At 39.1% G+C, this 16,070-nt stretch overlaps 1 protein-coding gene across 1 annotated transcript in view; it reads left to right on the top strand.

Moving 5' to 3' along the window:
* LOC144592394 (A disintegrin and metalloproteinase with thrombospondin motifs 19-like) overlaps positions 1-16,070 on the top strand; it is a 308,520-nt gene that overhangs the window by 238,405 nt on the left and 54,045 nt on the right. Inside the window, exon 18 of the mRNA XM_078396960.1 lies at positions 5,488-5,641. Within this exon, the coding sequence (XP_078253086.1) occupies positions 5,488-5,641 (154 nt within the window). The remainder of the gene's footprint in view (positions 1-5,487; positions 5,642-16,070) is intronic.

Raw genomic sequence — 16,070 nt, forward strand, 5'->3', positions numbered from 1 at the left:
GGTAGCTCTCAATCATATTTGTAAGGAGATACTTATCATTTTTACAAACATTTTCGGGGTATGATTTTAGCGAATCATTAGTGATTAACCACGAATGCGGCATATTTTTCTACACGGTTTAAGAGCTGTTAGAGCTGCTGCCTCACAATGCCAGAGACCCGGGTTCAATGCTGACCTCGGGTACTGTCAGTTCGGGGTCTGATGTTCTCCCTGTGACTGTATGGGTTTGTTCCACGTGCTCCGGCTTCCTCCCACATTTCAAAGACATGTGTTGTTTGTAAGGTAAATTGCCTCTAAAATTGCCCCTCGTGTGTAAACAGTGAATAAAAAAATGGGATAGCATAGAACTATTGTGATTGGATGATCGATCGTTAGCATGGACACGGTGAGCCGAATGGCCTGGTTCCATGCTGTATATTGCAGTCAGATGATGTGTGGGATGTTGTCGTAGAAGATAGGTCATTTGTTCAGCGGTTCACATAATACTGTTCCCCAGAGAACTCCATGGAAGAGTCCAACTGTTTAATCAGCCTTTTCCCATGACAGCATATCTAGCTTTGGATATGTGAGGATGTAAACCTTTGATTTACTTGCTTTGGAATTATATCACTAATACAGAATATTGTAGAGCTGCTGCAGGATACGTCCAATGGTTACCTTTGATCCTAAACTCCACCTCAAAATAAGGCAGCAGTTTCAATTTACACTGCCCCCACCCACACCCCCACTCCTCACAACCACTCCCAGTTTCACTCCTGGCTTTGTTCCCACCACAGGCTCACTACAACGCCAACCTCCCCTCCATGATCTCGCTCCAGAAAACATGTCACTCCCAACTCGGCCATTCCTGACACCCATCCCAAAGGCCTTGACCCCCCCATTGACACCCCTTGAACCATGAGCTTCAAAACCCCTGGCTATGCTCCTGACATCCTGCAGCTTAGTCCTATGACTTAGTCCGCTGATCTTTACCACCATGGCCATTCAACTGAACAACTCCCAATCCCACAATCCCTGACCCAGCTTCTTACGCATTTTCCCCATCATCTGCTCAGCCACACAGGATTGTTCCTCTCCTTCTCCCACCCCCTCCACCATGACTTCCCTTGTTAAACCCCAACACTACTGCTGTAACCAACCGTGATCCTGTATGTCTTAAGACCAGTGGGCATGTGAATGATGATGCCTAATGGTATGCCATATATATATTTTTACATCCCTTGTCTGTCCTCAAACACTAGACCTGAAGGCAAAATGGACCTTGCACATGCTTAGCCTACTTCAGCTGAAGGGTTAAAGACTTACCTTGACATTAGTTACATGAAGCCCGACATTAACTGGTAGATTCTACAGGTCAACAAATAATCTGCTGGTCATGCAGCGTCTATGCACATGAGGCTATGGAGGCCAAGTCATTGCCGTTTTTTTTCAAGATTAACAAATTCTTGATTAGTATGGGTATCAGGGGTTCTGGGGAGAAGGCAGGAGAATGGAGTTGAGAGTGAAAAATAGATCAGCCATGATTGAATGGCTGGAGTAAACTTGATGGGACGAATGGCCTAGTTCTGTTCCTATAACTTATGAACTTATGAAAAAAAGTGTATAATCATAAAACCAACTCTGTCTTTGATATTTATCCAATCTCGCTTGGTTAAACATCATGATATGTAATGGTCACTTGAATTTAGTATAGTTCAGAGATACAGCGTGAAAACCGGCCCTTCGGCTCATTGAGTCCGTGCTGACCAGAGATAATCCTGTACACTGTAGACCCTACACACTAGGGACAATTTATAATTCTTACCAACGCCAATTAACCTGCAAACCTGTATGTCTTTGGAGTGTTGGAGGAAACCAGAGCAATTGGAGAAAACTCACACGGTCACGGGGAGAACGTACAAACTTCGTACAGACAGACAGAATCAAACCCGGGTCTCTGGTGCTATAAGGCAGCAACTCTACCGCTGCACCACCGAGCCGCCCCTTGAATGAATGAACAAAGAAAGGATTATCAGAGAGTGACATCACACAGAGACAGCGCCAAGTGATTCATTGTGTCTGTGTCATCTCTGTGATTTAGACCCAGGTTCCTGTCCTACACCTGCTGCCCTGCACATTTTCATAATCAAATGTTTATCTAATTTCCTTTTGAGGAATATTAATTCTGTTTCCAATGTTCCTAATGTTTGTTAATTATAAAATTTAAGGAAAGTAATCTTAACTTGCCTTATTTCGCCAATCATCTATCACAATATTGTTGCTGGTAGAAATATTTTATTCCTGTTTAGAATCCTTCATGATTTGGGGCATCTTCGGTAAATCTTTCCCTTAACGTTCTCTACTTCATTGAAGCCTTTCCATCTTCCCTAACCTCTTCACTTGGCTGAAGTCTACATCCCTGGTGCCATCGTGATACATTCATCTCCTTATTTATAAAGGACTGGACACCTTCCTTGAAGGATAGTACTAGAACTGAAAGTAACCATCAATTTTAGTGCAATTTCCTTAATTAGTGGACATTGCTAAAGGTGAGGGGGTTAAAGGAGATGTGCAGGCAATATTTTTACACAGAGGCTGGTGGGTGCCAGGAAGTGGTGATGGTGGAGGCAGATATGATACTGATAGACAATTGATCAATACAGATGGCAGGGGTTATGGGAAAAAGGCAGGAGAATGGGGCTGTGAGGGAGAGATAAATTAGCCATGATTGACTGGCTGAGTAGACCTGATGGGCCAAATGGCCTAATTCTGCTCCAATGACATGAACATGAATAATTAAGAGACTTTTAGATAGGTGCCTTAGTATGCAGAGAATGGAGTGACGAAGGCAGAGGAGATTAGTTTAACTTGCTATCATATTTGACAAGGACTTTGTGGGCTGAAAGACCTGTTCTTATGTTGTACTGTTCCACCTTTTAATGAAGTAAAGGATCTTGCATGCTTTATAACAACTTTTTCAGGTGGTCCTTCAACCTTCTCACTAAGCCTGTATCCTCTTCAATATTATTTCTCTAATGGCTTCCTAACAAACCACATCATTTTATATTTTTCTGTCGAACTTCTACCTGTCACATGCGTGAACATTTCATTATTCTTGCTATGTCCTCATTGAGTCTACTGCAACAACTTATAATGCAAGTGATTTCTGACTAAACAGTCACTGCTTGTTCTCTTTTCTTTTGTTTTATGGTAAAAGCCTTGTCGGGTCTGCAGTCTGCAAACTCTGAAGGAAGAGAATTTATTAGAAATAAACATATTTGCCAGCATCGGTTATCCAAGTAGTTTTATTGTCTTCACAATGGTTTTACATCTTTATTTCATTTGAAAATGGGGTCAGCCAACAAAATGAAATGCTTTGGGATAAATTAAAGAGGACTCGAAAAATGGTACAATTTTCCAAATGGCGACTTCTTGATCAGGGTTGTTGTATATGAATGTATATGGAGTCTTAGGGCTACTCCTGCCTATGGGACGCGTATAGAAGACTATTTGTTTTCACAAATGAAGATGGATAAAGATATATATCTAATTTATCATGGATATTTCATCAACATGATACGTTGACCGTGGCAGTTTAAATGACCACACAAATCATAACATTTTTAACAGAGCATCATGCCAAATTATACTGATCAAAATCCAGGTGAATGTGATCTATTTACATGCAGAATTATTATCATCAATACAGAGATTAGTTTGGAAAATACAAGCATTTTATACTATGATGATAGTGTTGCATTAAAATTAGAGTACATCATTCAAAACGACAAATTAACAGAAGTATAATTTTACGATCCAACTACTTGGATTAAATGAAGTTTGAAAGTAATTCAAAAAATTACTTCTTTGGTGATGTAAAATTTAAGTGCCTGGAAAATCATTAATGTAGTCCAGCACTGTAGTCCAGTTCATTTCTTTGATAAATGAATTGTGATGGTAGAATAAATCATACTGACATGACTACAGGGCTAATCGGGCACAACAAGGCAAGGATGGATTTCCAGGCAAAATTTCCAAATGTAATTGGTGAGTTAAAGCACCAGAGTCATTTTCTTGTTGTTTGGTTAGGCTATTGAGTGCAGAGTCAATATATCGAAGGTAACATCTAAGATAATAAGGTAATAAGGGATCTTAGCTTCAAGGAACTGCCGGGCAATAGACAATAGGAGTGAGAGAAGGATTCTTCCCTTTCTGCCCAGGCCAGAGCTGCCCATGATCTGCCGTTGTTTCATCCGTGGCAAAGAGTTCCCACCATTTATCTCTGGAAATGGTCATAATTTTCAACAAATGCTTTAATAGAATATGAGGTGAAGCTGCTCCAGCTGCAATCCTCATTATTAAAAAAAATATACTGAAGCAGCCTATCTCCTTGGTAACTGGATAGTTGCACTATTTGTTATAACTATTCATTGTAAATTAGTTATAATGCTGAAGGAAATATTTAAGCTTAAAATACTTTGGGGTAAAAATGCTTAACATATTTATGATCTTGCCGTGCTACAAGGAAGAATTGGGTTGGCTCTCAACAGCCTTGTGGTGAGCTAACATTTTGAATTCATCATTGGGCAAGCAGCCACTGAACTGATGTCAGCGACAATTCCTTTTGTGAGCTGCTTCATAGGTCAGCAGGGACCAGTCTAAATCCCTTTTCTAAGCAGTACAATTTATTTTTAAATTCAGTACCAGCTGGTAAATATTGGGTAAGCAGAGAGGGTAACTAGAAAATATTTTTTAAAATGTATATAGGAAAATAACTGCAGATGCTGGTTCAAATCAAAGGTAGGCACAAAATGCTGGAGTAACTCAGCAGGTCAGGCAGCTTGTCAGGAGAGAAGGATTCCTTCTCTCCTGAGATGCTGCCTCACCCGCTGAGTTACTCCAACATTTTGTGACTACCTTTTTAAAAAGTTTATGTTAGTTTAGTTTAGAGATACAGCACAGAAAGAGGCCCTTTGGCCCACTGAGTCCACACTGACCTGCGATCCCCGTACACTAGCACTATCCTACACACGAGGGACAATTTGCAATTTTGCAAATTAGAGAGAGGGAGCAGAGTAAAAATAATTCAGAGCAGAGGACATGAGCATTTGAGTGCATTACTGCCAATGGTAGAATAGTTAAATTCATGGGTGATAAATATGGTAGAACTGGATGTGTGCAGTTATCTGAAAGGTTTGTGGGATTGGGATTACAGCATAAAAGAAGAACAAACGTACAAGATCCAATGAAATTTGAATAATCATTAATTTTATCTTAAAGTTTATGCATTAGCCAAATTATTATTATCTTGGTGATCAGTCTTCCACTGGCCATAAATTAACTGTTCAGCTGTGTAAAGCCATGCTGTGAGTAGATGTGGGTTTGTTTGGGCATATTTCATGTACTGGCTTTATTGCCAGGCTTAGTTTTGAACATGCAATTTGATTAATTCCCAGTAATATATTTTATTTTGGGGGTTTATGTGACTGGTCTATTTTTTGTCTACAGGTGTTGCTCTTCAATGATCAGAATTATGGCATTCACTATGAATACACAATTCCAATTGAGCCAAGACCAGGAAATCACAGTGCAAAGACCAGTGTGCCTCACTTTATGTGGACCCACTCTGGTTGGGAAGATTGCAGTGCCATGTGTGGTGGAGGTTGGGAATGTACTTTTTAAAATATTCTATTTGAAAGTGGCATATGCAAAATAATTTTAGTGAGAGATTAATCTTGAGAATTATTTTGTTTCATTTACAGGGTGTTAATGTTGTTGGCATGGCCAGTTTTAAATTACCCTTCCACTATTTCTACTGAGAAGGTGGTGGAGAGCTGCTATCTTCAACCATTTTAGTCCTCCCAGTGAAGATATCCCACCATGTGTTGGGTGGGATTTCCAGTAACAATGAAGGGCTGGCAATATATACTACGTTGTGTGACTTGGAGCAAAGCCTGTTGGTGGAGGATTTCCCTTGCACTCGCAGTCTTTGTCTCAATGGAATTGGATTTGGCAGGTTTGGGAGATGATAACAGAGAGGGCTGGTGAATCACTACGGTAGATTTTGTTAATTGCACAGTTGTCGTGTTGAACTAGTGAATGTTATGGGTAGACATCAATATAATGGGATGCTTTAAATGAAGTTAAATCTCTTGGGTGTTGGAGGATCAGCAATCATCCTGACTATTGAAGAATGTCCATCACATAATTGATTTGTGCACGGTGAAAATGTTTTCAATTAGGAAGATGCTGCTGTGTCACCGCAGTATTTACATGTCACAGGTTAATAGTGACACTCCCCACCCCACAACATTAATAATGCAAGATTCAGCAATGGCTTTGTCATTGAATGAAAATGGTCGATGTTTGTCAAGTCAGAGATGCTCATTGCCAGATATTGATGTTACTTCTAACTTTTCAGTCCATGTAAGAATATCATCTAGTTCTGAGTACATGCAAGTGTGGATATATTGTTTTCTGAAAAGTTGTGAAAAGAATTGAATATATTGCAACCATCAGTAAAACACCCTTTTATGATTTTATTAACTCAAGACTATTTTTATAATTAAAACTATTTAAAGCTTCAACCTGTTCAATATGTAAAATATACAGACAATATAAATAAGAAATAGACAGCATGATTGAATCCAAATTTGTACTGCAAAAGCACTGCTCATCTGCTTTTTTGTTGTCTGTTCCTTAAAGTCGGTGGACCACAGGCAAATTGATAAGTAGAACTCAGACTGCCATTTTACATTATTTTGTTAAAACATTACAAACTAAAATACCAATTTCAAAGAAATCTGGAAGAACAATATGATACTCAACAGGGTCTCTTCGTTATTTTAAGATGTAATTTTCAATGGAGCATAGATAAGATCAGCAGTAACAATTGAATGCAAGGCTCCTATAATTTCTGGTGACATATGATCATTTATCCACCCATAGCCCAGTGATACCACTCCATTAAAATAACCTGTAACTATACTAATTTAAGTTACAGTGCCTCCATAATGTTTGGGACGAAGACCCTTCATTTATTTATTTGCCTCTGTACTCCACAATTTGAGATTTATAACAGAAAAAAATCACATATGGTTAAAGTGCACATTGTCAGATTTTATTAAAGGGTATTTTTATACATTTTGGTTTCACCATGTAGAAATTACAGCAGTATTTACACATAGTCCCCCCATTTCAGGTCACCATAATGTTTGGGACACATGGTTTCACAGGCGTTTGTAATTGCTCAGGTGTGTTTAAATGCCTCTTTAATGCAGGTATAAGAGAGCTCTCAGCACCCAGACTTTCCATCACCTTTGAAAACTTTTATTGATGTTTATCAACATGAGGACCAAAGTTGTGCCAATGAAAGTCAAAGAAGCCATTGTGAGACTGAGAAATGAATAAAACTGCTAGAGACATCAGCCTAACCTTAGGCTTACCAAAATCAACTGTTTGGAACATCATTAAGAAGAAAGAGCACTAGTGAGTTTACTAATTGCAAAGGGACTGGCAAGGAAGACCTCCACAGCTGATGACAAGAATTCTCTCTATAATAAAGAAAAATCCCCAAACACCTGTCCAACAGATCAGAAACACTGTACAGGAGTTAGGTATGGATTTGTCAATGACCACTGTTCGCAGAAGACTTCATGAACAGAAATACAGAGGCTACACTGCAAGATGCAAAACACTGGTTAGCCGCAAAAATAGGATGGCCAGGTTACAGTTTGCCAAGAAGTACTTAAAAGAGCAACCACAGTTCTGGAAAAAAAGTCTTTTGAACAGATGAGACAAAGATTAACATATCAGAGTGATGGCAAGAGCAAAGTATGGAAGAGAGAAGGAACTGCCCAAGATCCAAAGCATACCACCTCATCTGTGAAACACGGTGGTGGCGGTGTTATGGCCTGGGCATGTATGGCTGCTGAAGTTATTGGCTTACTTATCTTTATTGATTATACAACTGCTAATGGTAGTAACATAGTGAATTCTGAAGTGTGTAGACACATACTATCTGCTCAAGTTCAAACAAATGCCTCAAAACTCATTGGTCGGCGGTTCATTCTACAGAAAGACAATGATCCCAAACATACTGCTAAAGCAATAAAAGTTTTTCAAAGCTCAAAAATGATAAATTCTTGAGTGGCCAAGTCAATCACCCGATCTGAACCTAATTGAGCATGCCTTTTATATACTGAAGAGAAAATCAGCATAAACAAGCAAAACAAGCATAAGCAAAAGATGGCTGCAATACAGGCCTGGCAGAGCATCACCAGTGAAGACACCCAGCAACTGGTGATGTCCATGAATCGCAGACATCAAGCAGTCATTGCATGCAAAGCATATGCAACAAAATACTAAACATGACTACTTTCATTTACATGACATTGCTGTGTCCCAAACATTATGGAGCCCTGAAATGGGGGGACTATGTATAAACAATGCTGTAATTTCTACATGGTGAAACCAAAATGTATAAAAATGGCCTTTATTAAAGTCTGACAACGTGCACTTTAACCACATGTGATTTTTCTCCTATTACAAATCTCAAAAGGTGGAGTACAGAGGCAAATAAATAAAGGATGGGTCTTTGTCCCAAACATTATGGAGGGCACTGTAATTTTGGCTTTCCTCAAATAGTTTGTTATCTGATAGCAAGAATTACTTTCCCTTTATAGAAATCAATGGCATGAACAAAAGATAAGATCAACAATGACCACATGATATGATTTGTCAACTGGTGAAATGAAGCAGTAAAGGGAACTGAATGGTTGATTTAAATTTGTTTAATGAAATCATGACCTTGTTATTCATACCTGACTGTGCTGTCGGACTCCTGATGTTATTCTCTGCTTTCCTTCTCCTCTTCCATTTATACATTCTCCACTTATAGTTAAGACTGTGTTATTGCCATATTGTGGAAGATCTATATTTAATGACAAAGTCGGACACTCTCACGGTGATATACATCAGGCCGCCTCTTCCAGTGCAGGCAGCAGGAGAGCTGTTGTTATATCAACGTTCTCCATTGGAGTGGTGCCAGAAGCCAAGCATCAGAGGGAAAACCCTTGTCTGGAAGTAACCACCCACGGGCATTAAACATCATCATCTGCAATTAGCCACAACTGAGTTGAACAGTCAAGCAATGAAATCCTTTGTGATTCTTGCATAGCTCTGGATTCTCACATGTCACATTTGCATGCAATCATTCCTTTCCGGTTCTTTTGGGAAGCCCACGACGCACATTAATCCCTTACCAAGAAGAAAGAAAGGCCGTGTTTAATGCTTCTGTTGCTACCTTAGCGGCATGTTGTCGTAATGGAATTCCATTCAGGAATAATCATGCTGTATCTTGAGGCAGTTTCCCACAGAGCAAAACCACAGCTGAAATACTTCAGCAAAATAAATACAAAACAAGAGTTGCTGTGATACAGTGTGTAAATAATGCCCACAATATCATTCCTACCAATAAACCAAGCTCAATAAACCAAGATATTACATATCTAAGAGTCGTAACGATGTACAACAGTACTAGTAAATCAAATTTATTTTCAGGCAAATTAGTAGTTTCTGCCACCACCAATACCTCATCGTTGTTTATAAATAAGCTCTATATAAATCTCAGACATGAATGAAAGGCCATTTTTCTTTCACTTGACCGTCATAGAACACAGAAAAGCACAGCATTGGAACAGGCCTTTTGACCTACTACTTCAATTTTAAATTTCATTATTTGCAATAAATATTTACAGCCAATTTATGACTTCCATGGTACTCAGAGAAAGCATAAAAATAGGAATAGTGGTGGAAGAAATGAATCCAAACATCAGCTTTGACTTTAGTTTTTCTATTTGCTTACTTGGAAGCATTGAGAACAAAAATGGAGGCTTCATCCTTAATCGCCTGACAGTATAATGAAACACTAAGTGCCGGTGGAACTCAGCGGGTCAGGCAGCATCTGTGGAGGACTTCTGTGATGCTTGTTGTTAACATACTCATGGAATTCTCTTGGAGATAGAATTCCATAGGTGATGAAGGAATAGCAATATATTTTGGACAGAATGGTGTGGTACTTGAAAGTAAACGCAGATCATTGTGCTCCCATTCACCTGAACACCTTGGTGATAAATGTTTTATGTTTGTGGGATGCTGCTGGGCAAGAAACTGCAGTATATTTTGTGAATGGTGCATAGTACAAACAGTGTGGACTGGCGGTGAGGTATAATGATGTTTAGAGTGGTTGATAGCAGTGCTATTCAAGCAGACTACCTCATACTGGGTCGTACTGAGCTTCTTGAGAATCACGACCATTGCGCGAGACCAGTCTAGTAGAGAGATTTCCATCACAGTGCTAGTTTGCAACTTGTAGATGGTGGAAAGGCTTTAGGATGTCAGAAGATGAATCAATGGCCACAGGATATCCAGCCTCTGACTTGTTCTTGTAGCTATAGCATTTATGCAGCCAGTCCAATTGAGTTTCTAATCAATGGTGATCCTTGGGGCGTTGCTGGTCAGGGACATGGTAATTGTACTGCTACTGAATGTCAAGGATTAGCGGTTAGAGTCCTCCTTGCTGAAGATAGTTGTGGACATTTGTGGCATTAACATCACTTGCCATTTATCAGCCCATGCCTGAATGTTGTCTTGGTCTTGACAGATTTCTTCACTCGCTCATGTGTTGCAAACAGAATTGAACATTGTGCATTCTTCAGCAAATATCTCACATTCTGACATCATAAAAATAAGTTTATTGATGGACCAGCTGAAGATGTTGGGCCTCGGACACTGCCTTCAGGAGCTCCTGTAGTTATGATTAACTTCAAATAACTACAACCATCTTCCTTTGTAAAAGCTATGACTCCAACCATTGGAGCTTTTACCCCTTGATACGTTAAACACAATGGCCTTCTTGCCCATTTTTGTATTTTAGCTTATTTATTTCCTGTTGCATTATAGCCCTGCAGTCAGATGGAAACATGTTGAATGCAGTGCCAAATTGTAAAAATTGAATTTCAATTGTAGAAAATGGGAATTAATACAAAATGAATCAAAGTAATTGTACAGAGGATGGACATGGACATGGCCATTTAATTGTGTGATTTGCCTTGATCTGAACAACGTTTTCGGGAAATATTTCCATTACGATAAGTCAGTTAAATACCTAAGCTAACATAAGCTAAACCTTCTTCATTGAGGACCCCCAAAAAGATTGTTGTTACAGTATATATATATTTGGGGGCGGTGCAGTGTCGCAACGATAGAGTTTCTGCCTTACAGCACCGGCGCCCCGTGCTCAATCCTGACTATGGGTGTTATCTGCATGGAGTTTGTACATTCTCCCTGTGACCGCTTGGGTTTTCTCTGGGTGCTTCAGTTTCCTCCCACACTCCAAAGAAGTACAATTTTACAGGTTAATTAGCTTCGGAACGTTGTGAAATTGTCTGTAGTGTATGTATCATATCATATCATATATCATATATATACAGCCGGAAACAGGCCTTTTCGGCCCTCCAAGTCCGTGCCGCCCAGCGATCCCCGCACATTAACACTATCCTACACCCACTAGGGACAATTTTTACATTTACCCAGCCAATTAACCTACATACCTGTACGTCTTTGGAGTGTGGGAGGAAACCGAAGATCTCGGAGAAAACCCACGCAGGTCACGGGGAGAACGTACAAACTCCTTACAGTGCAGCACCCGTAGTCAGGATCGAACCTGAGTCTCCGGCGCTGCATTCGCTGTAAAGCAGCAACTCTACCGCTGCGCTACCGTGCCAATGGGTGATTACTGGTTGGCGTGGACTCAGTGAGCCGAAGGGCCTGTTTCTGTGCTGTATCTCTAAAGTCTCAAGTCAAATTCATGTTAAATTAGCAATCCCAGTCACACAAGTCACAGAGGAAAGGTTTCACTGTCAGACTTGTGGTGGAGACCAACAATCAGCGTTACATACTAGTGCCAATTGTCTTGGATAACGATCTTGAAATATTGTGCCAAGTGCCTTTGCTGATAAATCACTTTTTTTAAAGTACAGCCAAAGCAGATGCCAGTGCTGTGACTGTTCTCACATAATAAATACCATGACCCACTGCTGAGACCAGATCCTTGTTGTTAGTATCCAAGAAGTGAGTTCTATTCCTACAAATGAGTGATTGAGACAGTTTTTAATTTTTACTTTGAATTATTAAATTACTTTGTTGTACCAAAATCATTACAATAACAAATGAATACAAGGACATTGTATGTAGGCAATCAGGAATTCCCTATGTAATTCTGAAAGGCAACAACGAAGCAGTTAAATCCTAATCTTTTAGAGAAATGGTCATGTTTACAGCTAGCTATAGGAGAGTATTACCTGATGTTGACACAAGAGACTGCAGATGCTGGCATTTTGAGCAGAAGAGAAACCACTGGAGGAACTCACTGAGTCAGGCAGCATCGAAGGAGGGAAGAGGACAGGCAATGTTCATCTTTTGTCTTCTGCCAGTTTCTTCCACAGTTGCCGTCTGACCCACTCAGTTCTTCCAGCAATATGTTTACTAGCTGATGTTTTTTTAGTTCAACACAAAACACAACTCATTACTGGATGAGACTATGTTCAAACATCCTTCATTCAAATCAGTGAATGCTAAAAAACCAAGATAACTATTTCACTTTTCTCGCAATCATGTTTAAGTCATCTTCTTTGCTTTTCATCTTTGGCAGTTTCTGAAGGTAGAGGATGACTTGCTTCCTCTGTAGCTCTGTGGGTTCTGAGATGACTGATGTGACCAATTTGAGTCCTGCAGATTCTGCCAAATTTGGAGGATGTATTGTTTGATAGGGGAAGTGGATGATTGGTTTGGAATGTGATGCATCCTTCTCCCATATACACAGAGGTTCAGCATGCTTCTGATGATTGGACTCACTTGTCTCAATACCATCCTGAATATCATTCCTCCACTTCGAGAAGTTATGGGGCAGAGATTCCTACCAGTCATTGGAAATGCTTTGGGTACATCCAGGATTTGTTGTTTCTGTCTGCATAGCAATCTCGTGCTAAGACACAGAGCTCAATGTACAATGTCTGCTTCAGGAATCATGTATTGGGCATGCTAACAAATCTTATCTGCCCATTGGGCCTGACTAAATGTAATTAGGGCCTTAATGCTTTAAATGTTGGCCTGGTAGATGATACTGTTGTTGATTTGTTTATACTGTCAGTGGATTTATCAGATGTTGCATAGTTCTCTCTGTTAAATTTTAATACGAGCAGGGATACCGCCTGTTCCCAATACTTTCTTTTTTTTTCAGCTGGCTTGTAGCCTTTCCAAATTCAGTCGCATGTGGCTATGGTTAGACCAAACAGTTTTTTTTGTAAATTCTCAAAAACAGAACAGTATTGTGGTTGAGAACTTTCTCCAAATGTTTCCTCCATTGGGTGCTGACAGCCTCTCTGTCCCCCTCTGTCCTTGGCTTTTGTCATGGTTGACCTTTAGCTGTTTGGACCAGAGGTAGCCGTGACAGAGTCCACACATGTCATGGTTATAAGCACGTCACTGGATCCTCTGCACTATTTCTACCCAGCATCTACTCATTAATCACAGGTTTTCTGGTGGATCTTGACCTTGAGGTGTTGGTGGAGCTGTTTCTTTTCCCTTGATTAGTGGTAAATTTTCCAAAGTGAGGAAAAGTTCATTAGCTCTTGAATCTCATGTTCATTTCTGTCAAACAGCCCTGATATTTTCTGATATGAGGCAAAGAGTCTCTTCATAATCATTAATTATGATTTACTGTTAACAGTCGGATTGAAGATTTAAATTGAAAAGAACATATTGCAAAAGACTGTTCATTACAGAATGAAAGATCGCCTCAGTCATCAGATCAAAATAAATATTCAGAATATTGTAGGAAAGTGCTTTTTTACTTCAGCCAGCCACTGCCAGCCTCTGGAATAGACTGCTGTGATGTGTTCTTACATGTCTCTTCCTGTCAGTATGCCACCTGCCAGTCATTCCCCACCACCCTGACCCCATCTTAGATCCCTATGTCTCATACAGACCCATCACAATACTATTGTAAATGGGTGTGGTGCCCATTGAACATATATGGACTACTTTGTTCTCAGAAAATAAATCAACTGTTGTGTCCACATCATGGTGGGTGTTGGGTTGAGGAAGGTCTTTTCCAACTTTTGATCTTCATGAGTGTGATTAAAAACACAACAACATTGGAGATTTGTAGGAATTGACGCATACAGGGGAACAGTTCGCCAAAGTATGAGTAATGTCCTGCATATTAGTTCCACCACTGGATTCACAATGCAAGATATTTGTTGCACATATTATCAATAAATTGCAGATCCATCATCTCAATGCAGTTGCTCAAGTTATGAAGCGGATGTCAAATAGTCATTACCATGTAATTTAAGTCATATTTTTAAATTATGTTTTGTCCTTAAATGGGGCTCCCCATTTAACATCAAATCAATAGGCAATATTGAAATGAAAATGAAATCTGAATATCACATTTATTGAAAAGAATGGCAAAACGCGTGTATAAGGCAATGGAAATCCTCTCTTTTTTTGCAAATTGATTGTAGTTTGTAAGTGTTTTAAGTTCCCATCAATAGTTTTAGAAGATTTCCTAGTTAATGAATAGTAATTATTTTATGCAACTCAATATGATTAGCTGCACCAAATAAAAAGACTGCTGAAAAGTTAAATGAAATTTGAACTTTAGATAATTCCTAGTCTCTGATTCTGGACTTTAGAGTTATTTTGAAACTTGTTTATTTGAAATTATCTCATTCAAATTTAACATATACATTAAAAAAACAAGAAGAAAGTGAATCATAGTGAGAGAGAACAAATCTTTAAAAAATGCAGCCATCTCCAAGCAAAGCTGCAGTATAAATAAATTTATTAAATTGTCCCTTTTGCATTTCTCCACAAAATTGAAAATAAATGAATTCAGTAAATTAATAGCAGTAAGAAATGTCTTTGTATGTTAGCTCACCTTCACTTTGATGAAGCAATGGGTGATTAAACTGTCTTCATGGTGCTTTTCAATTGCATTTCTTTTCTATTAAGTAACTTTTGTTGTAGACAGTTAAAAGCACTTGTTTCTATGGAAACAAGTACAAGGTCTGTTGCTGCAGAAAAAAATGGGTAATGCATATTGATTGATGGTGGATTGGCTGTGTAATTACTACAGCAGTCCAAAACTTTTGTGTTTCTTTAACAGTAATCAAATTCTGTCTAGACTTAAATAACAGCAGATTATTTTCAAATCATCTCCTCCTGGGAACAATAGCTTTTGAAGGACTGTACAGGCATATTTCATTTTCTTTTTGGTATTGTACGTGACATCTCAGTAAAATATTCAAGTGAAGTGTTTTTATGCCAATACTGATGTATTATTGCAACTGGCTTTTCTCCACAGGCAGGATGCTTGTGCAAGGTGTCGTAAGTCTTCATACACCATATTATTTTGCAGATTTGCAAAATTATTTGGGAACTGCTTTTTTTTCAACATTCTTCTGACTTATTAGAAATGCATTCAATGGAGACAACCTTAAAGGCTAAATTGAACTTTAATTCTAATTTATGGCAGCTCTCAACAATAAAGGAAAAATCAGAGGCAAAGTCATCCCGAGGGTCATGTACGCCTTCCAGTAACAGCCCCAAGACACAAATATGATCATCTAAGTGGCTTCCAATCTAACCAGTGCTGTTACAGTGCCCTCCATAATGTTTGGGACAAAAAAACATCATTTATTTATTTGCGTCTGTACTCCACAATTTGAGATTTGTAATAGAAAAAAATCACGTGGTTAAAGTGCACATTGTCAGATTTTAATAAAGGCCATTTTTATACATTTTGGTTTCACCATGTAGAAATTACAGCAGTGTTTATATATAGTCCCCCCCCCCCCCCCCATTTCAGGGCACCATAATGTTTGGGACATAGCAATGTCATGTAAATAAAATAAGTCACGTTTAGTATTTTGTTGCATATCCTTTGCATGCAATGATTGCTTGAAGTCTGTGATTCATGGACATCATCAGTTGCTGGGTGTCTTCTCTGGTGATGCTCTGCCAGG

The sequence above is a fragment of the Rhinoraja longicauda genome, chromosome 3, assembly GCF_053455715.1.
Source record: "Rhinoraja longicauda isolate Sanriku21f chromosome 3, sRhiLon1.1, whole genome shotgun sequence".
In the NCBI taxonomy this organism is placed as follows: Eukaryota; Metazoa; Chordata; class Chondrichthyes; order Rajiformes; family Arhynchobatidae; genus Rhinoraja; species Rhinoraja longicauda.